General features: G+C 36.2%; 1 protein-coding gene across 1 annotated transcript in view; it reads right to left on the reverse strand.

Moving 5' to 3' along the window:
* Window positions 1-25,902, reverse strand: part of LOC140153639 (xanthine dehydrogenase/oxidase-like) — a 41,536-nt gene that overhangs the window by 12,677 nt on the left and 2,957 nt on the right. The window contains exons 2-17 of the mRNA XM_072176436.1: window positions 20,811-20,868; window positions 19,668-19,764; window positions 18,000-18,108; window positions 17,013-17,201; window positions 15,719-15,787; window positions 12,837-12,908; window positions 12,269-12,349; window positions 11,032-11,173; window positions 9,892-10,062; window positions 9,218-9,294; window positions 5,926-6,025; window positions 5,411-5,517; window positions 4,317-4,501; window positions 1,692-1,926; window positions 1,121-1,238; window positions 477-528 (exon numbers count right to left, since the gene is read on the reverse strand). Coding sequence (XP_072032537.1) covers window positions 477-528; window positions 1,121-1,238; window positions 1,692-1,926; window positions 4,317-4,501; window positions 5,411-5,517; window positions 5,926-6,025; window positions 9,218-9,294; window positions 9,892-10,062; window positions 11,032-11,173; window positions 12,269-12,349; window positions 12,837-12,908; window positions 15,719-15,787; window positions 17,013-17,201; window positions 18,000-18,108; window positions 19,668-19,764; window positions 20,811-20,868 — 1,862 coding nt within the window. The remainder of the gene's footprint in view (window positions 1-476; window positions 529-1,120; window positions 1,239-1,691; window positions 1,927-4,316; window positions 4,502-5,410; window positions 5,518-5,925; window positions 6,026-9,217; window positions 9,295-9,891; window positions 10,063-11,031; window positions 11,174-12,268; window positions 12,350-12,836; window positions 12,909-15,718; window positions 15,788-17,012; window positions 17,202-17,999; window positions 18,109-19,667; window positions 19,765-20,810; window positions 20,869-25,902) is intronic.

Here is a 25,902-nt window from a genome sequence, read left to right on the forward strand (position 1 = left end):
AATATGTTTAGAAATGAATGTGGCATTGTGCTGTGATCATCAACTGATATGCCCACATGCCTAATGATATCGGTCAGCTTTCCATGTCAGCTGTACATGTACGGTGGTATTGAAAAACGTTTGTGCCATGTAAACAGCTTGCTAAGGAATGCGTGGAATGCCATTAGGCCTACCCAAGTTGTGAACTTGACATTCACAGGTGCACTTTGGTATATAGATTATTTCATGAAAAGAAAATTTATATATAGATTATTTTCTAAAAATCTATGTAACCTTCTTTTGGGTTTATAATTCGTGTAAGACAGCACAATAATAACAGGTTTATTAGGGTTGGGATTTAGGATTAGGCTAAGGTTTTGTGCTTTCTTACACGAAAGACATGCCTTCTTTTGGGACACCCGGTGCTATACATTGCATCTAAGTATAGGCCTACATTCATATCATGATTTGTATAATTATACCAACATCCAACTCACATAATGTTTGCATGTGCCTTTGTACTGGTCACCAAAGCCAAATAGAGTTCACCTGTTTCAAACAAAACCGAAGGCCTTGGTTAGGTTTTTGGACAAGAAGCAGACAAAAATTGTTATTGGTTGTAAGTAAAATATGTATTTCTACATAAGAATAAACAATTCTAAACATAGAACAATATTTTTATTATAACCTTTGCATCATTATTATCATACCATCTGACACCATTCATTTGTTATCTACAAGGCCAAGGTTAGTGCTATTTGTTTTCATGTTGAACTGTCTAATCAAACTACTTTTTAACAAATGTATAACATGTATAAGGGATTGTAACCAAATGATGGAAGCCCTACATTAAAACGTATACGTTAGTTTGGTACTACAACGTGCTTATACCTTCGAACTCTATGTAACGAAATCGGATGTTTGGGTGAACAATATAAACATTTTTAGATATAGATGAGTTGACCTCAATGTTTATCAACAAAGGCAAGGGACTGCTCTATCGATATGCTTGAGCGAACTGCATACAACCACTACACGGTTCAATAACCTTATTGTGATGTAACCGATGGTAAGCTATTTGCGTATTAGCATAACTTATCTGTATTTTACAAACTTTAGCCTAAGTCTATAATACTCCAACCTTCTATCCTGGGTATGTCATCGCAGTATACAGCCTCTCCTGTTGCTTGTTGCAAAGCTGTTTTGTGAGCGTCAGGCCTTCCCACAGAATCATAGGAGGGCTGACCAGACGGCACTTCCTGAAATTAAAAAGGTTGTTAATAAGTATGGTTAATTTCATTTATTGTGCCCAACAAGTAACCACGGGATTTATTGCAGTTACAACACTCTTAAAATCTATAACAATCACATGCGTAAAACATACAAAATATAACCCATACAAAATAGCACTGCAAAAGCGTAATAAACAGAGGGATATATTATAGGTTTCACTTCAATCTCCATGAGAACTACCTGCCGATTGGCCAAAAGAAGTTTCATTATCCATTGGACCAATCGGCAACATTGTTAGAATTATTTCACCACGCAAAAAAAAATTGGGGTGAATTATTTGCAAAGCTCCATTCTGATTGGTGATTAAAGTGAAGATATCATGTAATTGACCAATCAGAGGCAATGTTAGATCGGCAGGTAGTGCTCAGGGGTTAATTAATAATATTGATGGTGTCAGTTAACTCCATACTTTCACGAACCTGATAAAACTGCGCGCTATGGAAATTTTTGTGATCCACGGATGTGAATGCACTTCTATCAACAGGCGAAACTTTGACGTCAAGATCTTCCAGAACTTTTAGGTAGAATTTGAAGAAGAAACTCAGAGTTAGGGACTGTCGGTAGGTTTCCATACCACCTGGTGCGCCTGGTAGCAGAGGTAGTTCCTTCGCCAGTGAGGTAGATACTTCAGAAACAAGTTCGTCGTTCCATTCCCTATATACATGATATAGTCAAACAAGATGTAAGACATTCCATAAACAATTATGTTTCAGGGACTGGACAAACAGTATCAATTTTTGTCTTTTTCAAGCAAGCACGCTTTATCTATATAAATAAAAGGAAGTCGCTAAATCTTGTGCACGAATAGACTCAGAGATGATTTCACTTTCAGCTCTGATTTATTCGTACATTGATCGGGTACATATTGCCATTAAACCATCTGAGGTTCATTTTTGCAAAATTGATGGTAACTAAGAGAATAACATAAAAACTGTCGTGTTGCTATGCAAAATCGCATGCAGTGGCATTGTGGGTAATAAGGACAGTGTGAACCGCGTAATAATATTTCCATTAAAAAACCATACGCAGAGCAACATTGCCCTGTTTTCTGCCAACTGCGAGCTGGCCAAGAAATGATTCAGGCTATCTAGATGCACAACATCGCGTACTTTAAGAATGATCTTACGAGCTTTTCGCCCCTACGCAGAGCTACGCACCCCATTTTCCGCCACTGCACCGAAGTTGGCAGCCAAGAGATTAAGGCTACGTCGCGTGAATTTTATTATTTATTCTAGGCCTATAATGAATCGTCGTTTAGTTTTACAGCCACATTCATACGGGAGATTGACGAATATACGGGGAACGCATTGCACTTTATTTGGTTGAAAACGGTCAAGACCAAGAATTGGCCTCAAAATCAGTGAAAATATGGTTAAAACCGGGGTTTTCCGGGATTTTTGTTGTCAAAACTCAGTGGTAGCGCGTACCGTAACTAACTGGCAGCAGGGGGTTGGCGTTATACGTCGGCGTACTGAGCAATGTGACGCGCACGTACGGGGTGCATAATATGCACAGACCAAGTTTCCGTGCCAGAGAAATAGAAAAGAAAAGAAAGGAAGACAAAACTGAAAAGGTAGGCCTATGGATGGGTCGGGTTGAGGATACGAGAGGAAAGAAGGAAGCTAAAAATGAAAGAATAAATAAATAAATAAATAAATAAATAAATAAATAAATAAATATAAAAAAAATAATAAAAAAAAAAATATAAAAAAAAAACTAACTAACTAACTAACTAACTAACTAACTAACTAACTAACTAACTAACTAACTAACTAACTAACTAACTAACTAACTAACTAACTAACTAACTAACTAACTAACTAACTAACTAACTAACTCATGTAAAAAACTAAAATAATGAGAACATAATTAAATGGATAAAATTCAAACGGGAAATCACAAGCTAAGCAGGAAATATGAAAAATGGGAACAAAATGTAGAAAAAAAGCCAAAACTAAAAGGAGAAATGTAAGAAATGGTAGATTTATAAAATAATGCATGGGAACGGGGCTCAATAAATGAATAACATGGAAACGGAAATCACGAGCTAAGCAGCATGGGAACAAAATAGACCTATGCAAAAGAAACTGAAGAGAAAGAAAGGAGCTAAATGAATAGAAAAAAAAAAGAAGAAGACAAAAAAGGTAGGCCTACGGTAGGCCTATTATACAGTTTATGATTACAGTAACTAAATGAAACGGGAGCAAACTAAAGAGGGAAAGAAAGAAACTAATCAGGAAAATTAAGGGAAAAAAAGAAGTTAAAATTAGAAACTAATCTCGAAAAATAAGAAAAATAAATAACAACTGAAGGAAACGGGAAATCACAAGCTAAGCAGCTGATAAAAATGAAGCTATAAAGGGAAACGTATAAGAAAGGATAGATTTAGAAAATAATGGGAATGGGGTTAGGCCTAGATAGATAAATAACATGGAAACGGAAAATCACAAGCTAAATAGCATTTTGTTTTAATGGAAACAAACTAGGCCCGTGCAGAATAAACTGAAAAGAAAATGGAAATGCAAGAAGGGACAGGTTTAGAAAAATAAAATTTACCTTTCAATGATTCTACCTTTTCAGTAATTCCTCCTGTTTTAGTGATCGCTCCCATTTACTCATCTAGCGGGGACCCGCGCGAAGCGCGGGTATCCCGCTAGTTTTTAAATAAAACACTAAACACTAAAATCAAATCAGTACATGCTAAAACAACGAGAGACCCATTCTCGCTTAATTTAGAATAGATGATTTGTTAAATTTTGAGCGAGCTGCTGAGTAAGATGTTTAGATCAAACCTCTCAGCTTTTCAAACAAGTCATGTAGTCATGTAAAACTTTCATATTAATGATCATTTGCAGTTTCTCGATCAATTTACATTTGTTTCTGCAGAATTCATTTTTACCAGTTACGTTAAGAAGTATTTCCTTGCTGAAATTTAGCTCAAACTTACTTATATAGGTCGTCATTTCACATTAAAAATACTTAACTCCCAGCTAGAGGCTAATATATCTTTGTAGGTGATATAGGCCTACATAATTATTACCTACCTTCCAATCATAGATTCTGATGTTTTTGTTGCCATGACCGTAGTGGCAGCCATACCACCAAATGCCATACTCAAATCTGTTATCACCTTGGACCCTGGTTCGAATCGAACTCTTATACCAGCATTTACGATTGCAATATCATCCTCTCTTCGTGGAGATTGTTTGTATCCATAAAAATACTCATTCTGTAAAAAATTTGGTTAACAATATTGACTTCAGGACATTCAGAATTTTAATGCCATGCAAGAAAACAACTATACTGTAAAATAGGATAACTTTGACATGCAGGGGTACGGTAACTTTGGCAAGGCACCTTTTAGGACGCTGTACCGGACCATCAACAGATGTGTAGTGTGATATCAGACCTTAATCGATTTGAAATTATATTATCATGCGAGTATTTTGGGGGGGGGGGGGGCCTTTGGGCGCCAGCCCCCCCGGGGTCAAAGTAGGGGGCGGCAAAAACGAAGGGGCGGCAAAAACAGGGGCGGCAAAAACGAAGGGGAGGCAAAACGAATAGCAAATAAAAAAGGGCGGAACAATTTGAAAAAGCATAAAAAATTTGGAAAAAAGGTTGCTTTTAGGGCGCTAGCGCCTAAAATCCTTTTTTTTTGTTTTTTGATTTTTTTTTTGCTCTGCACTTTTTCAAACGACCGTGAAAAAAATTGGGTCAAACTTTTCGGGCGGCAAAATTGTTTCTTCTTCAGCCCCCCGGGTTGGGGCGGCCACGGTACGCCACTGATTATTTCATCACCTGTGGAAAACTATAAAGAAACTACGAATTGTGCTTGAAATGAAACGTTTGTGCTGTATGTCTCGTAAATATACGAGAGTTAGTATTTTCGGAGCAGCCTGCAACAACATCTGCCAGCCTCCGTCAGTCACTGAGCATTTTCAAGGTAACGTCTCAAGATATATATTTTACTCAGTAATTTCAGTCTTGGAGTTGAATAATTATTTGTATCTTTTAGATTAATCATTGTAGTAATGTATTTTAGTTCTACCGTGGTATGAAGCGCATACAATGCATTTAAATAGACGATATGTTATGATTGTAGTTATTACTATGATGTTGAATTCTGCTAGAGACAAACCTGACTGGTATAAGGGATATGTATGGATACCAACACTTCATCTGCTTGCATTATTGTGCGCCGATAACCGGTGTAAAATGACTGATCCATCTTGACACTGCGTCGCCCTATGAGGATTATGAGGAGTACAAAAAATATAAAACAAATTCTTACATCACAGAGTCACCTTTACACAATAATTATATTACACTACCGCACCAACACCACCACACACCGCACCCCCACACATCCCATTTTGATTGAGTACCGCGTGCTGACATTTCAAATAACAGCTTTATCCCTTCAAGTTCATGTGACTTAAAACGACTGATACATTGCATTGTACACATTGTATTGTAGGCATACACACACCCACATGCAATATCATACTCATCCCACACACCCCTACCAGCCTACCCCACACACCCCTACCACCCCTACACACACCCCGCCACACACTAAAATGCAATCCATGTAAAATAGATTTTTATTAAAATACATTTCCACCAAGATAAATTACAATAACATTTTGATACCGTTTTTCTGTGACTCCAATTCCAATGTACATCCTGCAGCCATAAAGAGAGGATTTAGGTCCGAGATGGGGCTACCAGTCACAATGTTACCGCCAACAGCCTGCAGGAATTACACAAAACACAAAAGCTGTTAACTACCTTATCAGAATCAGATATTGACTTCAAAGAGGGTTCACATTATTTATTATACAACATTTTGATACACTATGAGAGAAGGGACGAAATGACCCATTATTTAGTTATAGATTAACGTGGCTTAGTTGAAGTGGAAAAATCCTTTGAAATGGGCGCGGTATTTGAAATTATGGTTCGCACGTTTCGTTATAATTATGCTACTGCAATTTTTAATATATACCTGCATATGACTCAACCAAAGTGTTCAATCAAAATTTCGAATATGAATCTCTAAACATGCTAACATTCATATTTACTGAACAATCAAAAGAGTGTATTAAAGAACAATGAGTCCGCATTGAACAACTCAGATTTCGTTTTTGAAGCAATTACTGAATTGGTTAAGAAAGGCTTGGTAGTGCAAATGTCCGAAAATCCAGCCGTCATAAATCCGTTATCTGTATCAATTCAGAAGTCTGTGAAAATGACGCTCATTCTTGATCTTAGGTACGTAAATGTTCACATTTGGAAACAAAAAGTTAAGTTTGAGGATTGGCGCCATGCTTTAGATTATTTTGCAAAGGAGGATTTCTAATTTCATTTGACTTGAAGTCGGATTACCACCACATTGATATATTCCCGCCACATCAAAAGTTTCTGGTTTTTCCTGGCAGTTTAAGGGGTGGTGTACGAACGTTTGGACAGTATTTATTGTGGGGCATTAGACATATCGAATTGCATTCTAAATATGAACAATGTCCTTCTGACATCGAATAATTTTGATTTTTTTAAAATTCGCAATGTAATACACATTTTATGGCAAATGATTAAAAATTGATTTTTGATTTCGAAGTAAACTTTATAAATCTGATGATTTATACTTAAAGTGTTTGTAGGTGGGATGAAAAGCCGACGATCAATTGAAAATTTTGACCTTTCGTATTGAAGATATGGATTTTTTCCCAAAACACCAACAAAAATTAGGTCTTTTTGGGAAAAAAATCCATATCTTCAATATGAAAGGTCAAAATTTTCAATTGACCGTCGGCTTTTCCTCCCAGCTACATACACTTTAAGTATATATCATTAGATTTATAAAATTTACTTCGAGGACTGTTACATATCAAAAATGTGAAAAATATAAAATTTTAATAATTTGTCCTAACATTTGTATTATATCGTGAATTTCAAAAAATGAAAATTATTTGATATCAGAAAGACATTCTTCGTATTCAGAATGCAATTCGATACGTCTGATGTGCTCTCATGTCCCACAAAAAATACTGTCGAAACACTCAAAACGCCCATTCCAGATCCCTTAATGGAATTGATTATTTTTCGTTTTCATCGTACTTCCATTCGGATTGTCATCGGCACCATATGTGTTTACAAAAATTCTTCGTCATTTGGTCAAGCATTGGAGATCTTTAGGGTTTTTTCTTGTGCTATATTTGGATGACGGTTGGTGTAGAGCCTCGGATATGGTGTCCGCTACCTCAATTTCCAGGAGAGTTAAATCGCACCTTAAGAAGAATCCATCCTACAAGTGCAAGGTGATTTAAAGCATCGCCATAAGCTCATTCGATTGGCCGATAAGAGTGAAGGAGGCTGGAAGTAGTCAAAGAATACGAAATCTTCAGACAGTGAAGGTAAGAAAAAGATCAGATCCGTTCAGTTCAGGGCAGCAAGAAAGAAGCGCCAAAAGAGCTCGCTCAAGCAAGCTAGATCAATCAAGCAGACACCGTTTCCTGTTTTTTCTACAGCTTCTGATTTTTGGGGAGCCCCGGGCATTCGGTATACGCCATTTTGGTTCCGGTTCCGGCTCATCAGTTGAGGATTGGCGCCATGCTTCAGATTATTTTGCAAAGGGGGATTTTTTAATTTCATATGACTTGAAGTCGGGTTACTACCACATTGATATATTCCCGCCACATCAAAAGTTTCTGATTTTTCCTGGCTGTTTAAGCATCGCAATAAGCTCATTTGATTGGCCGATAAGAGTAATGTGAATCGGCTGAATTGGCTTCAGACATTGAAGATAAGAAAAAGATCAGATCCGCGCAGTTCAGAGCAGCACGCAAGAAGCGCCAAAATACACACAAGAGCTCGCTCGCAAGTCGCAAACTGGATCAACCAAGCAGACATCGTTTCCTGCTTCTTGACTTTTTCGGGCCCTCGGGCATTCGGTAGACGCCATTTTGGTTCCGATTCCGGCTCATCGATCTGTGCTTCTCAGTCATGTGCTCTTCCAGGGTATTGGCGAACTTGAATTCCTGAACCATTTTAAAAGCGGGAAGCAACGTCCCAATCCGCTATCTGGATTTTCCTACTCAAACTTAAGGCAGTTTTTTGGACAAGGAATCAGGTTATGGTATTATATCCGTCGTAAAGATTTGAATGATATAGAATATACGCTACGGTTATATTTACATAAATTGTATGTAAATGAATGAACGAATGAACGATCCAATGCATGAAGTAACAGATTCTTTATCTTGATTCACAGTGAATCGGGATGCGAAATTGATAAACCTATCAAACATTAAAGTGGATGCACAAATCACAGCGACAATCGGATGTCGAGTTCAGGCTATGACAGGAGAGTATTCTGTAAGAACTAAAAAATTTCCTGGCAGTTTAATGGAATTGACTGTTTTTTGTTTTCACTTTACTTCCATTCGGATTCTTATCGGCGCCATATGTGTTTACGAAAGTACTTCGTCCTTTGAGATTTTCTTTGTCGTCATGCTGATAACTGATTCAATAACCTTCTACTAAAGTCTGTCAAGTGGAACGGAATGGAGAGACATTTTTGAAGAGCAACGAGCGAATAGTGAATGTAACGTCATCTTGAGTGTCGTCATTGCCGTGGAATTACAACGTTGGAACTGGACAATATTCCAGAGTCATCCGGAACATTGAATGTAACAGAACATTGTAATCAACAACAAGATTGCTGGTGAAGCAAAATTCTTAAATCGTTGTATTTTGTTCATTGTACTTGACTGTATGTTCATGTTTATAAGATTATCTAATCATGCTATACTCTTCATTAAAGATTCTAATTTTGTTAACTTATACAAACAGTGTGCTTTGTTGTGCATTCTGAGGTGAATTCGGGTAAAAGGTGATTTTGGTCTTGAATCTTTCCGACTCGCAACATAGGAATCATACTTACAGCAACATTACGTATTTGATGTCCAGCAAACCATTTCAGCATCTCCACTATTGCAGAAAATACGCGTGTCTTGTGCGCTGTAACAGAAAGAATAGAGTAATACGCTGTCGGTAACCGAAACATTTTTGAAGTAAAAACAACAATAAACCACCAAACCATTCAGTAAGTACGATACGGGTATTAATTAAAATAAAGAATGTGCTCATAGAAAACAAAATGCAATTTAAAAAAAGGGTCAGGTCTCCGCAGTGGGAGCCTAAAATTGGCGCAAATGAAAACAACTTATGCTTGTATACTGATGTATATTCATACTCAAATTTGGTACATTCACCGGGCCTTTCACCGGGTCAACCGGCAGCGGTTGTTATTGCTCTGAAGATTGTTGTTGCTAGTGATGTAGTACTAGGACACCTCCGATGTAGTACTAGGAAACCTCCGACATCTTCAAGTTTGACGTCATCAACATCTGTGACGTCATCTGAGGTGTCCTAGTACTACATCACTAGCAACATCAATCTTCAGAGAAATAACATCCCCTGAAGACGCCGGTTGACCCGGTGAAAGCGCTCCGGTGAGGATTTATCTAAAACAATGACCAGATAAATATGATGTATGTTTTCAGCCGTAGTACCACTTAAAACAAATCAAAAACTTGAACTGTGAAGTAAACTCACATTGCTGTATCTGTTTGATATGTTTCTTCAAGAACTCGTCCAGGGTTGTAAGATTGACCGATGCCCCTACATGAATACCACTATCTGTGACCGATATTTCTTGTAAGTCTGGGATATGAGTTGTACAGACCAATATTGGGTACAACTGATTCTTGAATTTCACTTCCACACCTGTGAAAAAAAATTATACGAAAAGTTATCATTATACAATTATACGATTGTCATTCATATATTGCAAGCAAAAAATATCACATCAAAAAATGAGTGAAAGGTCCTCTTCAGTGGCTGCCATATCACACACATTCTCTCCCAACAAAGCCATGATTGATACCCAGTCTAATGTCCTTGTCTTGAAAAATATTGAGACTACAATTGCTGAACCGGCGATAATCTTTTCCCAAGATCATATATTTTTCCTGTCGATCCTGTACCAAAACTCGACAATTTCATTGCCGAAATTAGCCAGTCACCACTCTCAAACCAGAAGTCTAGTCCGTGGATTTTTAATAGGCCAGTTTGTCGCTTTTAAAACTGGACCTTCGTCTAATCAAATGCTTGTAACTTTACTTCTTGAGGTCCCATTAAATTCAATGGTGTTTCATAGTGTGTATAGGATTAGATAGTGCATCTATTAAAAAATAAACTTACCCAAAAAATGGGTTAGTTTTAAAATCAGGATTTTTTTCCAATTGTTTGGATACTTTTTGTAATACGCTGGCGAAGTTACGTAATAAATCCGATTAACTACCATAGCAATAGGTGAAAACAATTTTGAACATATCGCGCTGCACTACAAGCAGATTGAACTAATCACCTGTGTATGTCTGCAATCATAGATTGATCACAATACTGGTCTTTTCAAAGATACTAATCTTACAGGTGCAAGTGATCAGCATGATATGGTTCAATGCAGAGGTACCGCGTGAAAGTATCAGTGCAGCGCGGTATATTCAAAAATTGTTTTCACCTATTGCTATGGTAGTTAATCCGATTATTACGTAACTTCGCCAGCGTATAGAGAATTTTATCAGTGAATGGAAAGGCCTAAAACTACTTTGATTTACCAAAACTGTAAAACCATCCATGCAAATTGGACATACGAAGCCTTTAGAACGTAATGCTTGTTCAAAGATAACCTACCAATTTCTGTGTTGCCAACAACAATTTTAGCAGATGGATGTTGAGCCTTCAAATTAAGTAGTTCAGGCAATGTAACTGGACGGTGCCATGTGAGGCGCTTACCAACAAAACTTACTGACTTGGTCGCCGTGAGTGATGAAGTCTATAGGGAACCAAAAATAAATGGATCACGGGCTAATAAAGAAATCAGGCATGAGAATGATCATCCATGAAAAAACCTGAAGTGTTTGAAAAAAGCCTGAAAAAGTACGTTAAATTGGGCTAAAAAGGCCAAAAACGGGCTGAAATTTAAAGAAATTGCGGAAATTTGGACAACAAAAAGCCTGAATTCAGGTTTAAACCTGAAAATTCTCATGCCTGATAAATAGAAGCACCCTTCATCATTAACTTGAATTTGAAATGTATAAATCACGTTGGGGCTAAGGCTGTGCTAACGCTTTCTATGATGACTTTGACCACATTTTTTTTTTTAAATTTCAAATATCTTAAAAATACAATAATCTAAGCTAATTGAACAGATTTTTTTTAACGGTGAACAGTCGTTTTACGTATAAATAGCACAAAGGTTTGGAGAAGGTCTCAAACAGATAATGAAGACAATGTTTTGTTTTGTTTTTTGGGATATCACCTTCATATTAACGACTTTATGACATCATTCAAAATCAACAAAAGATATTACAAAAGTTATGGTCCCATTCTTTCTCTGGAGTTTTTTGAACATGTTCAGTGAAATAGCTTCAGCAATGGTTGGTGTTAATAGTATAACAGCCTTGACCTAAAAAGGGGCGATGGGGCTCAAATTTACAAATACGAAGGTAATGACCGAATAGGGTGCAACTTGCTAGACCCGAGTCCAGTCCTCGTTTACGGAATTTAGGGTTAGGGGTTAAGGGTTGGGGTAGGGCAGTCTTGTAATAAGACTAGTAGAGTTGCGCCCTATTCGGCAATTGCTCCTTGATTTTTCAAATAATTTTTATAATGATAGAGCCAATCCCCTGTCCCTCTATAATTACGCAGAAAAGCTCCAGTAACCTTAATAGAGATAGCCTGAGTGACACTGTACAGGTGTCAGGTGTGTTATCATATCAATGTACATAATGGGCCGAATCTCTTTAGTTATATCATGTGTAGTTCTTTTTAACATAATAATTTGCCAGTTTTGCAATATCTACAAATTATCATACAATTGCATTAAAACTGCAAATATTACCGAAAGTATTTTATTATATGTACTTACCATAAGTTCTGGTGGAAAAATAGGTTCTTGAGACGAATCGTAAGGAGTAAAATCATCTGCTTGGAATAACGCCGTGGAAACCTGAAAATCGAATTTGTCATTGCAATGTAATTAGTTATATTAACACAAAGATGTTTTTAAAAAATAAGCACCCACATTTTTTGTAAGGATATACGAACTTTTGCTGATCCTTCATTTCATGTGTGTTGCAAGTTTGCCTTATTAATGTTTTTCATGCGAATATTAAAACAATGGTTTTAGCTTAATAAAGTCCCATATGGCGACGAAAAAAGAAAACCCTGTTCTACGGGCCCGACCGACCCAGCTTTTAAACAAATTGGGAAAACAATTTGTCCTGTACAAATGAATGCCGACCCAAATTTCGGAAATTTCAGGAACAAAATTTTTTTTTGTATTTTCTCAAATTGCAAATTATTTACATATTTTGGTGATTTTTTGGGTAATTTCCAAAACAAACAAAAAAGGCCGACCGACCGACCCTACTTGAAAGGTCCATCCGTCCGTAGAACAGGGTTTCTTTTTTTCGTCGCCTAAATGACTGACTTACACCGTCAGAATTTCCTCCATTTGTACGATTGGTTAATTCATCTGAGGCCCCGTTGGTGGCTTGTTCCCTGTTCTAAAAATACAATGACATACCAAGATACGATTATTTATGCACATATATTGATCTGGGATTCATAGTAACAATATTATGACCGATCATTGTAACGACTTTCCTTTTAAGACATATGTGACTCGCTCCGACAAAACCAGGAACAAGTCGCATTTTTGACATTTGATTTGAATAAAAATGTAAGCACTAGACAATAAGCTTAAAAATAATACCAAAATTAAATAAATAACAGCAACACTTTTTAAGATATGGATAATTTTGTAAATGATACCTTGATATTTTTGCCACATTGCTAATCTGATCTGAGTCCTTACACAGGACCATTGAACAGAGATTATCATAGTTTAACTGTCATTTATTGATTAAATAAACCTCTTTTTAATAAGCACTTTCAAGAATTTGAAAGTTCACTTAGTCCTACGGTCAAATGCTATGAAATTAAGAATTCCAAATTTTTTGAAATGGGAATGTCATGATCTTTAGGGGCTCTGGAATGAGCGTTTCGGCAGTATTATTGGTGGGACATGAGAGCACATCAGATATATCGAATTGCATTCTGAATACGAAGAATGTCCTTCTCATATCAAATAATTTTAATTTTTTGAAATTCGCGATCTAATACAAATTTTATGAAAAATTATACAAATTTGATTTTTTTTTTTTTAATTTTTGATATAACAGTCCTCGAAGTAAACTTTATAAATCTAATGATATGTACTTAAAGTCTATGTAGCTGGGAGGAAAAGCCGACGATCAATTGAAAATTTTGACCTTTCATATTGAAGATATGGATTTTTTCCCCAAAAGACCTATTTTTTTTGTGTGTGTGTGTGGTTTGGGGAAAAATTCATATTTTCAATACGAAAGGTCAAAATTTTCAATTAAACGTCGGCTTTTCATCCCAGGTACATACACTTTAAGGGATTTGGAATGAGCGTTTTGAGCGTTTCGACAGTATTTTTATGGAACATGAGAGCACCTCAGACGTATCGAATTGCATTCTGAATACGAAGCATGTCTTTCTGATATCAAATAATTTTCATTTTTGAAAATCACGATATAATACAAATTTTATGACAAATTATAAAAATTTGATATTTTTAAAATTTTTGATATATAATAGTCCTCGAAGTAAATTTTATAAATCTAATGATATATTCTTAAAGTGTATGTAGCTGGGAGGAAAAGCCGACGATCAATTGAAAATTTTGACCTTTCATATTGAAGATATGGATTTTTTTCCCAAAAAGACCTTTTTTTTTGGTGTTTTGGGAAAAAATCCATATCTTCAATACGATTTTCAATTGATCGTCGGCTTTTCATCCCACCTACATACACGTTAAGTATAAATCATCAGATTTATAAAGTTTACTTCGAGTACTGTTAAATATAAAAAATATCAATTTTTAATGATTTGCCATAAAATGTGTATTACATTGCGAATTTCAAAAAATCAAAATTATTTGATATCAGAAGGACATTCTTCGTATTCAGAATGCAATTTGATATGTCTGATGTGCTCACATGTCCCACAAAATACTGTCCAAACGCTCATACCCCATCCCTTGAAGGCCTATTAACATGTCTGGCGACTTATTCCGGGTTTTGTTGGAGCTACAGGAAAGTTACAGGAAAAATGTTGTTTAAAAGGGCATTTCGTGATCCACAGCATCATCCCCCCACTTTTCTCCAAAAAAGTTGAGATTTTTATACCACTGGAAACCTCTGGCTACATAATGTTTATGTACAAAATATTTTGCAAATAAATTCGTTTGGCAAAAATATCGTGGAATTTGAATTTCGTTCTAGTATACCAGAACGAAATTACAATACATTGTCTATGGAGCCGTGTAATACACATAATCATGCACAACTCGCGAACGCAAAATCGGAATCAACTGACATTTTGGGAATATGCTTTTTTCGTGGATATGTACTGAAAAATGTCATAAAAAGAGGATGCTAGGATCACGAAATACTCCTTTAACTGAAAAATATCATAATAAGTGGGTGCTAGGATCACGAAATACTCCTTTAAGTATTTTAATACAACACATTGTCTATGGAGCAGTTCAAAACATTCAAAACATATTTCAAATTTATATATATACGATAACAAAGAGTGTATTATTAGTCGTTGGTACAATGGGCTATACCCCCGGGGGGACACTCAACTTTGGAAGTGACGGGTATGTGCCTACCGGAGTCGCGAAGTAGGGGCCTATCGGGTACCAAGCGTTATTTTAAAAAAGGGGGTCATTGGGTACATACAAAATAAAAAAGGGGGTCATTGGGTACAATATTTTGAAAAGAGGGGGTCATCGAGTATAAGATTTTTTTAAAAGGGTCATCGGGTAGAAAATTTTGAAAAAATGGAGCAAAATTTTGAAAATTTCGGCATAATTTTGAAAACATTTGACAGTTTCGGCATTTTTTTGTTGCATTTTGATGATGCTATTCTAGAAAAAAGGGGGTCATTGGGTAGCCGCAACCAAAAAAGGGGGTCATTGGGTAGCCGCAACTAAAAAAAGGGGGTCATCGGGTATGGCTTTTAAAAAAGGGGGTCATCGGGTATAGTCGACTTCAAAAGAGGGGGCCTATTGACAGGCACATACCGTCACTTCCAAAGTTGAGTGCTCCCCCCCGGGGCTATACCAGCTGCATAGATCGTAGGTTTACTTTTCAGCAGTGATAGTGGCAATGCCCTATTAATCTTTAGCCATTGAAATATTAATTAATCAATTTACATGGTGCATGCGGGCAGTTTAAAGTTGGGTGCAATGTATCAGTATGTGATCACGACTATAACTTACATCACCGTTACTACCGTTCATCATGCAGCAGCCATTCTGACCACCTCTTCCTCCGCAACATCCTCCGCCCTGTGTTAGAAATGTGAAAATGATCCAGATTGGCTATGATTAAGGGATCTAAAATGAGCGTTTATTGCGTTTCGACAGTATTTTTTGTAGGACATGAGAGCACCTCAGACCTATCGAATTGCATTCTGAATACGAAGCATGTCTTGTTGATATCAAATAATTTTCATTTTTGAAAATCACAATATAATACAAATTTTATGACAAATTATAAAATTTGATATTTTTCAAATTTTGATATATAACAGTCCTCGAAGTAAATTATATAAATCTAATGATATATTCTTAAAGTGTATGTAGCAGGGAGGAAAAGCCGACGGTCAATTGAAAATATGGATTTTTTCCCAAAAGACCTATTTTTTTTGTGTTTTGGGAAAAAATCCATATCTTCAATACGAAAGGTCAAAATTTTCAATTGATCGTCGGCTTTTCATCCCACCTACATACACTGTAAGTATAAATCATCAGATTTATAAAGTTTACTTCAAGTACTGTTAAATATCAAAAATATCAATTTTAATGATTTGCCATAAAATGTGTATTAAATTGCGAATTTCAAAAATCAAAATCAAAAAGCAATGCATGGAATCAAAAGTTACAAGATACATTAGTTACATTGTACATCAGGTTAATTTTTACATTAGGTCTGGTAACACCAATAGTTACATGATTAAATGCTGATAATATTATAACAATGTACATGTTTGGCAATCAGATATAAAGAAAAGACAAAAGTTGAATAAATTTGTGGAAATTGAAAAAGTCTAGATCACAAATCTGAAATACAGGTTTTAAAAGTATTAAGGGTCATGGAAGAAAAGTTTCTGCGGATGTCTTGAGGGAGTTCATTCCAAGCATAACAAGATGCGTTCAAGAATAAAACCCAATGAGCTATACTAAATGAAAGTTACTGAAGTTGACATTTTAAATTTATGATGGTTCATACGTTGATTCGTGTTGTCAAAATTCGAATACCACGGGAACTATAATTGCAAGCAATATCATTGGTCTAGTCTTGTTCAGTTGGACTAATTTCGTTAGTCGTATCTTGAAAAGACCCGCCTTCTCTTTTGGACCGTCGCAAATAAATGATAGGTTGGTCTATGTCTTCTTTTGATAACGTTTACGTTACGTTGGTCGTCTTCTATAGTCATGATAGTTGTAGAATGAAATAATACATTCATTTGCTAATCATAAAGTTACATAATAAGTTTGAGAATATCTTTACCTTGGTGAAGGTCTTGTAACCTTCCAGAATCGGTCTATATCCGGTACATCTGCATAGATTACCTTCGAAGGCACTGAATATATCGTCCATGTTTGGTACTGGGTTATTTCTTAGCAAGGTATACATAGACATTACAATACCTGGTGTGCAGAACCCACATTGTGACCCATGCGCTTTGGCGATTCGCTCCTATTTTGAAAAACAAACCATTTTACCATTACCATTAAGATATGTTAACTTAAATTTCTGTGCTTTTTACGGATCTCCTATAGGCCTATGTCTCTTTTCTTTGCCTTACGGCCCGGTGAGGGTAGCATACTCTCTAAATGTAAAAGAATGAAAAACTCACCCCAAAAGAGTGATTCACTTATAAAACCACTCAAAAAAGAGTGAAATGTGTTTTTTAACTTTAAAACAAATCTAAAAGAAAGAACTTTTAGAGTGGTTTTCACTATGTGGTTATAAAGTTAAAAAACACATTTCACTCTTTTTTGAGTGGTCGTATAGGTGAATCACTCTTTTGGGGAGTGAGTTTGTCACTCTAGAGAGTATGTTTTCTTTACTATTTTAAGGTCCGCTTTCATTACTTTTTACTTTTAGGGGCTTCCTAAGACCCCGGGCCCAAGGGTGACCTACCCTTTACCCTCGGCGGGAATGTATCATGTTGTATCATGTTGACTTGCTACACTGCAAAAACAAGTGTTTATATTTAAACACCATATTGTGTTTATCAGAGCAACACTTAATAAACACATAATTCATGTCAATGGTCTAACACTAATGTTCATAAATTAACACTTGGTGTTATATTACTAACACTAATGTTTGTAATATAACACCAAGTGTTAATTTATGAACATTAGTGTTAGAACCATTAACATTAGTGTTAGACCATGTGTTTATTAAGTGTTGCTCTGATAAACACAATATGGTGTTTAAATATAAACACTTGTTTTTGCAGTGTATTTCTAGCATGATTGCACCAACCTGTACTGGATGTAGTTTTGTCCTGGTACTCCTGATGCCTTCTACTGTGGTAACGGCCATTCCATGCACAGAACATATTGGAGCCAAACATGCATTCACTGAAAAATGTCTACAAATATTTTGTTAATGTTTACATAATTATTTCTTAATATATAAGCCGAGAAGTTTTAATGAATTTATCTGAGGCTGCTATATATATGTATTTGCTGGTTTTTTAACAATTATTGTTGCCGTTGTTTTCAAATCAGTTACTTGTATACACTGGATTATGAGCATTGCATGTGTACATACCGTAAAACCTCGTCTACAAGCATAGAGTGCTTTTGATGAACGCTAAATCAATCCAGGCGCCATCCATCGACAAAATTAAAACATCATGGAGTTTGAGCAAATAAATTACCGATACGAGCATATACTATTGTAAGACCAATCTATTGTATTGGCATATTTACAGCTGTTTCGTATTACTTAGCTTTCATTGAAAACATTCTATAGGCTATACTTGTAGACAAGGTTTTACGGTATAGAGACAAGAGCATTGAACCAAAATGTAGTGCCATAAAAGGCCTACTTAATTACACAAATCTGAATCCATCCTCATTTATTTTTGCTGAAATATCACTTTGATTAGGTTTATTATCACTTTTAACCGACAATCTTATCAAAATGAATAATTTCGTTCTGTGTTATGTTAACAAGGAACTATACATTGACCAGATCTCTCACTCATTATTTGACAAGATTATCCATTTCATGTTGACAAGATTTTGTTAAGTCTCCCTCTGACAAGACAAACTACACTCAAATTTATTAATTTACGTCATTATATACAAGGCAAATTACTCAAATTTGATAATCTATCTATTCTATAATAATTAACAAGATCGCCGTTTTAAATGAGAAGGCACCCTATCAAATTTGAGTACAGTTCCTTGTCATTTTGTCTAATCAATATTCTGATTAGACCCCGGGGGCACTTCAATTTGAAATGGATATAGGTGTAGGGCTGGCACTTTCGCAGTTAGGGGCATTCGGTAAGAGCAAAATGTAAAAAATATGGGGTCATTGGGTGAGAGCATGATTTTTGGCATTCGGTGAGAGCAAAATGTAAAAAATATTGGGTGAGAACATGACCTTTTTTTAAATGGAATCTTTGGGTGAGAACCGAAACAGCGCCACAGAAACCTCGAAAATCAAATTTCTAGTTCTAAATGGCTTCAAATTTCTTTCTTTTTTTCAAAATAAGTAACAAAATCAGTGATAAATGAAAGTTGTAAGGGTCTTTGGGTGAAAAAAAAAAAAAAAAAATAGGGGGTCTATCAGTGATAAATGAAAGTTGTAAGGGTCTTTGGGTGACAGATCAAATGGAAAAATAGGGGGTCTTCGGGTGATAGAGCATGTGTTCGTAAAAAAGTATGGGGTCTTTGGGTGACAGCGATGATGAAAATGGGGGTCTTAACAGCCCTACATACGCGTCACCTCCAAAGTTGGAGTGCCACCCCCCCCCCCCTGATTAGACATTTCAGAAATAGTTGATTTTTTTTTATTTACGCATGCTCATAGTCCAATAAGTGACTGATTTCAAAAAGCATTTAACCTTCGTTGATTGCCTATTTGTTGTATACTTTTTTTAACGAATATATAAACTGTTAACAATAATATAATTACCTGATTGTTTTCGTATCAGCGTCATAAGATGACACCATTACCGTACATGCACCACATCCTCCTTCTGCACAGCCAAGCTTACTACCAGTTAAACGCACTGGTTTACAGTTAAGCAAATTATTGAATACACAAATATATAGGCTTAATGTTTTAATATCATTTTATGCGATTGCAGAATGTATTATTTTATTTCAATTTGCACTTTTTTCCCTTTTGATCAAAAACACATAGATTTACTCAGGAATCCTGATGGGCTGAATCTAATCATGTTCGTTATTACCATTACCCTAACACTAACAGTAACACTAACCCTAAATATGGAAAGCATCCAATATGTTGGTTTTCCTTTAAAAAAAAGAATAGCATTATAAGCAAGTTGGTGTAAAAAAGAAAAGAAGTTAAAATTGCATGTAATGGTAATGTTGAATACTGCATGAATTGTAAGGAGAGGTGAAAAACAAAGGGTATAATAAAATATTAATGAAAAACAAAAAAATACTTACCCTATATAACCTTAACGTTTGGATTAGCGATTCCTTTTTATGTTTCGAACTATAGCGAACCTTTTTTTCGAACTAGGCTATAGCGAACCTTTTTTTTTCGAACGGACCTTTTTTCAAACTTAGCGAACCTTAGCGCCTGCACACCAACACAACAGCCGATTGAGCAGGCAGCTGTAACGAATGCAGTTAATTAAAGGTATAAGGCCTATCAGGCCAGGTCATCTAACAAGGCGGCGAAACAAAGATTCGTATTAAAAATTTAATTTTTTCCCAGATTTGTGTAACCATCATTCTCAAATCAAGTATAGGCTATCTATTCAAAAGATTTCGTATTTCCACACTTGATTACGAATCGCTTCACCCCAAAAAATGTCTCAGGAAACAGTTGGTCATAATTCTTCGAAAACGGAATTTTTTTCTTTCATGCGTTTTAGGCGGGGTTTTAGGTAAACTTGTTTGACTATTAAAAACTTATAATTTTCTCTGTGTCATTGTTATATGATATCGTTAACCGTACCGGGAATATTAATTAATTAATTTAATTAATTAATTTATTTATTTATTTCATTTGGCACAAAGCCAGGCAGATCCAATATTGAAAAGACTATTGATGGATTGCTTTAAATATAGAAAAGGATACACTTGGTCCGTATGTACGTAAGGAGGGTAAGTTCTGGGTCAACATCTTCATCCACGACCTGCGAAGCAAAAGAACTGTGTGGTAATACATAGACCCACACACTAGAAACAAAATGTAAATTTCCCGAGTGGGAGGTTCAGTCATCCATAAATTTCCCGCGACTTTTCGTAGTGCACGTTAGAATATGACCGTGCTATGTCAACTGGCTTACGCTTTCTTTGTTAAGAACCACTGATCGAAATGATCACAACACAAAGCCTATGGCATATCAATATTCGGAACAGGTACTAGCAGAGCCCATCATGCTTGAACCAGTAACCAATGGTTACTAAGGCTGAGTTCACATAGAAGTATGCGGTATACGGTATTCGCTATACGAAATACGCTCATTCGATCAGGCCGAGTTCATATAGGAGTATACTATGTGAACTCAGCCTGATCGAATGAGCGTATTTCGTATAGCGGCGGCGAGTCTCGGCATGATAGGTCAGTTTACCAATTTTCTTCGTCTAATCAAATGCTTGTAAGTTTACTTCTTGAGGTCACATTGCATTCAATGAGGTGTCATAATGTGCAGAATTAGATAGTGCATCTATTTAAAAAAAATGAATTTACCCACATATGGTTTAGTTTTAAAATTAGGACGGTATACGCTGCACTAAAATCGAACATGCACGATTCCCACTTATTCCCACTATACTACTATACGCAGGTATACGGTTTTTCGAATAGTGCCCTCTTATGTGACCCGGTACTATGAAATTACCTTGCTCGATTTAAGCTATACGCGTACACCTGCAAAACGTGCACCGTATACCCGAATAGTATACTTCTATGTGATCGTAGCCTTATGTGACCCGGTACTATGAAATTGTCTTGCTCGATTTAAGCTATACGCGTGCACCTGCAACACGTGCACCGTATACCCGAATAGTATACTTCTATGTGAACGCAGCCTAACGTGCACTACGGCAGCGATTTTACTTTAAGGCTGCGATCACATAGAAGTATACGGTATTCGCTATACGAAATACGCTCATTCTATCAGGCTGAGTTCATATAGGAGTACACTATGTGAACTCAGCCTGATCAAATGAGCGTATTTCATATAGCGAATAGCGAATATATGGAGGTCAGTTACCAATTTTCTTCGTCTAATCAAATGCTTGTTACTTTCCTTTTTGAGGTCATATTGCATTCAATGAGGTGTCATAATGTGCAGAATTAGATAGTGCATCGATTTAAAAAAATTAATTTACCCACATATGGTTTAGTTTTAAAATTAGGACGGTATACGCTGCACTAAAATCGAACACGCACGATTCCCACTATACTATATATACGCAGGTATACGGCCTTTTCGAATAGTGCCCTCTTATGTGACCCGGTACTATGAAATTACCTTGCTCGATTTAAGCTATACGCGTACACCTGCAAAACGTGCACCGTATACCCGAATAGTATACTTCCATGTGATCGTAGCCTTATGTAACCCGGTAATATGAAATTGCCTTGCTCGATTTTAGCTATACGCGTGCACCTGCAAAACGTGCACGGTATACCCGAATAGTATACTTCTATGTGATCGCAGCCTAATTGATGACTAGCCTAAGGCTGCGTTCACATAGAAGTATACTATTCGGGTATAGGCCCTACGGTGCACGTTTTGCAGGTTCACGCGTATAGCTTAAATCGAGCAAGGCAAAATCATAGTACCGGGTCACATAAGGCTACGATCGCATAGAAGTATACTATTCGGGTATACGATGCACGTTTTGCAGGTGGACGCGTAGGCCTATAGCTTAAATCGATCAAGGTAATTTCATAGTACCGGGTCACATAAGAGCTATTCGAAAAGGCCGTATACCTGCGTTTAGTATAGTGGGAATCGCGCGTGTTCGATTTTAGTGCAGCGTATACCGTCCAAATTTTAAAAACCTAAACCATATGTGGGTAAATTCATTTTTTAATAGATGCACTATCTAATTCTGCACATTATGACACCTCATTGAATGCAATGTGACCTCAAGAAGTAAAGTTACAAGCATTTGATAAGACGAAGAAAATGGGTAAACTGACATATTGTTATTCGCTATACGAAATACGCTCATTCGATCAGGCTGAGTTCACATAGTATACTCTATATGAACTCAGCCTGATCGAATGAGCGTATTTCGTATAGCGAATACCGTATACCGTATGTGAACTCAGCCTTACATAAACCCTATAGGCCTACCAATGCCTAATCCATCCCCGGGCCCCAATCCTTAACCTTATACAACCCCAACCAGGCCCAACTAACATTTGCCCCTATACAGGGGTTTGCTTTCACATGAAAATCTGACCTATCTTTAATGTTATTTATTCATAATTGTGTTACTTGTATTTCAATTGCTTAATTCTGCGTCATTTCATCAAACTTGCTATTTTTATTGCTAATAAAATACAGGACAAACATTTCGGTTCACATAATTTTGGAAATTTAAACATTTCTGAATATGAAAAAAAAATCTTGAGTGCACAAGCTTTTTTCTGCTCGGTTAGAATTGCTTCTTTCGTGCAAAAGTTGTTTTTTGTTGCAGGTTAGAAATTTGATAAATAGGTTCATGCATTAATTTTGTGTATGGTGACCTATTTATCAAATTTCTAACACGCAAGAAAAAAATTCTTGCAAGCAAGAAAAAATTCTTACCCATGAAGGAAAATAACATGTGCCCTCAAATTAATTTTTTGTAATGTAAAAAGTATTTTTTTAGCTTTCTGAAATTCTGTGAAAGGTTTTTCCTTTATATTATTAGTAATAAAAATAACAAGTGTGATGAAATGAGGTTAAATAAAGTAATTGAAAAGTTATTAACAAATTCGTGCATTTAATAACATTTAATATATATTAAACTTTATATTAAACTTTCAGTTGAAATCAATTTCTCCCCTTATTCCCTTTTGGGGGTATATTAGGGCAATAGTTTTGGGTTAGGTTAAATGTTAGATCTGAATCAATTTAAAAGTACTTCAATTTTTAGTGGACACTACTAATAAACCTATACAATTAATCAAACTTTAATAAAACTATAATAAAATAAATATAATTATAAGGGGTTGAGCAATTATTATGTGTAACCCCGGGGTGGTGAATTCTCAAATTGGTCTGCCAAAAATCGCTTGCCCCCCATCCCTTTCGACGTGCCAAAAAATCTTTGCCCCCCCTTTCGACGTGCCAAAAACCTTTGCCCCCCCCTTTCGACGTGACAAAACACCTTTGCCCCCCCTCCTTTACACATTAAGATTTTGGGGAACCCTAATTTATAACCTTAAATTGTCTTATCATATAATGCGAGCGAGCAGGAAATTTTGCATTGAACATGTTCCTAATTTTCCTACACCTTTTTAGGGCGTAATATAGCGATGCCCAAAATATCTGTGCCAAAAATCGCTCCCCCCCCCCTTTCGACCTGCCAAAGAAGCGAAGGTGGGGGTAAGGCTGTGAATCACGAAGTGCAGTGTCCCTTTTAGCATGAACTTGAATTATAAAATCGCCCGGTAAAATCGTTCACGAAAATGTTTCCAAAAGAAGTCGAGATTATTATCACGTTTGGTGCTATGATGCAGTGCACGAAGCTACGTTCTCAGGTCAGGGTCAGAAATCTTATTTTGGTTGCTGTGATCACAGATATTGTGTTCCAATATCTGTGCCGGGTATCTGTGCTGTGATGTGCTGTTGAATTTCAGAACTGAACTTGGTAAGGGAACAACCCAAAAGTTCGATGAAGCCCTGTAAACGAAAGTCCGTTCGTTAAGGGAGGGAGGGGGGGTCACGTTTGTAAAGAAGTAGTTAAAACATCGGTCAAAGTTGATCTTTTTTTATGGATTTAATATATAGGCCCCCTAATTGTAAAATTTTTAGTATATTCTGAAGTATAAATACAGTGGTTGCTTCAAAATAATTTCAAATCAATATATTAGTGCAGTATCGCAACCTGCAACTTGTAAGTTCATTTTTTAAAGCAGCTGTACCGCACTTTGATTCTTTTTTATTTGAAAATCCAGCAAGTCCTAATCTTTTATGAAGAAAAATATTTCAAAATAAAATAGAATTATTGTTTCTTAAAACGTGATCAATATCCTAGCAATGTCGCACCCCTCTACAACCCCATCGACCATAGCGACGGCCCTATGCCCAATGAATACGGGTTGGAATTTTCGATATTTGACAATACGTTAGAGGGGAGGGGTGGGGGTTAGCCTTCTAACGAAAGGACTTTCGTTTATAGGGCTTTATCGAACTTTTGGGTTGTCCCCTAAGCAACTGGCAAGTTTAACGCCCAAGGCAGGCAAGCGTCTCAGCAGCCGATCAAGTGACAGCTTGAATTGACCCTGGAATGGATCCTGTGCAGAATGAATTTCGATCAACACGATTACCAGGCCAGGTTAATAGCGACTATTTTAAAGTGTTGCGATTTGGTAGTTCACAGCATCTTGCGAATCACAGTGCTTGCGAATGGTAGTGAGCTTTGGTAAAAATTGTATTGATCATTTCATATATTAGCGAGCGTGTAGAATTAAGAATTCAAATATCACAGATAGGCCTATACCCGGGAGACATACTTTTGTAAAGTCCTACTATGGTAATAATGTTGTAAAGAGGGCTGAAACAACAACACTTTTGCAAAACGTACATAACTCATTAACAACAATAAATCAAGCAAGTTTTCAAAGTATATAATTTGTAGAATGAACTTTTGCAAAACATCAAATTGTTATTTTTCAATAAATATATTGATTTAGACAATTAAACTCGATTTTTTTGGTTGCTTCGACCAATAAAAAACATGTTTCACGTCCGGGTTTTCAAAAAAATGAGGAAGAGGAGGATTTTTTTATATTTTTTATCGCAAAATCGGTGTAAAATGTTAGCGTACATAGGCTACAATATTGCCTGGAAAAAGGAGGAGGCCTTTTTTTAATTTTGTTGTTCTTGTTCTGAGAGGTATGCTCCCCTCTAATGATCTCAAAACCTTCCAAATGTGTTTCTTGTATTATTCCTAGACATATTTTTTGAACATCTGAAATTCAAAAAATAAAAAAATAATTG

This window comes from Amphiura filiformis, chromosome 5, assembly GCF_039555335.1.
Source record: "Amphiura filiformis chromosome 5, Afil_fr2py, whole genome shotgun sequence".
In the NCBI taxonomy this organism is placed as follows: Eukaryota; Metazoa; Echinodermata; class Ophiuroidea; order Amphilepidida; family Amphiuridae; genus Amphiura; species Amphiura filiformis.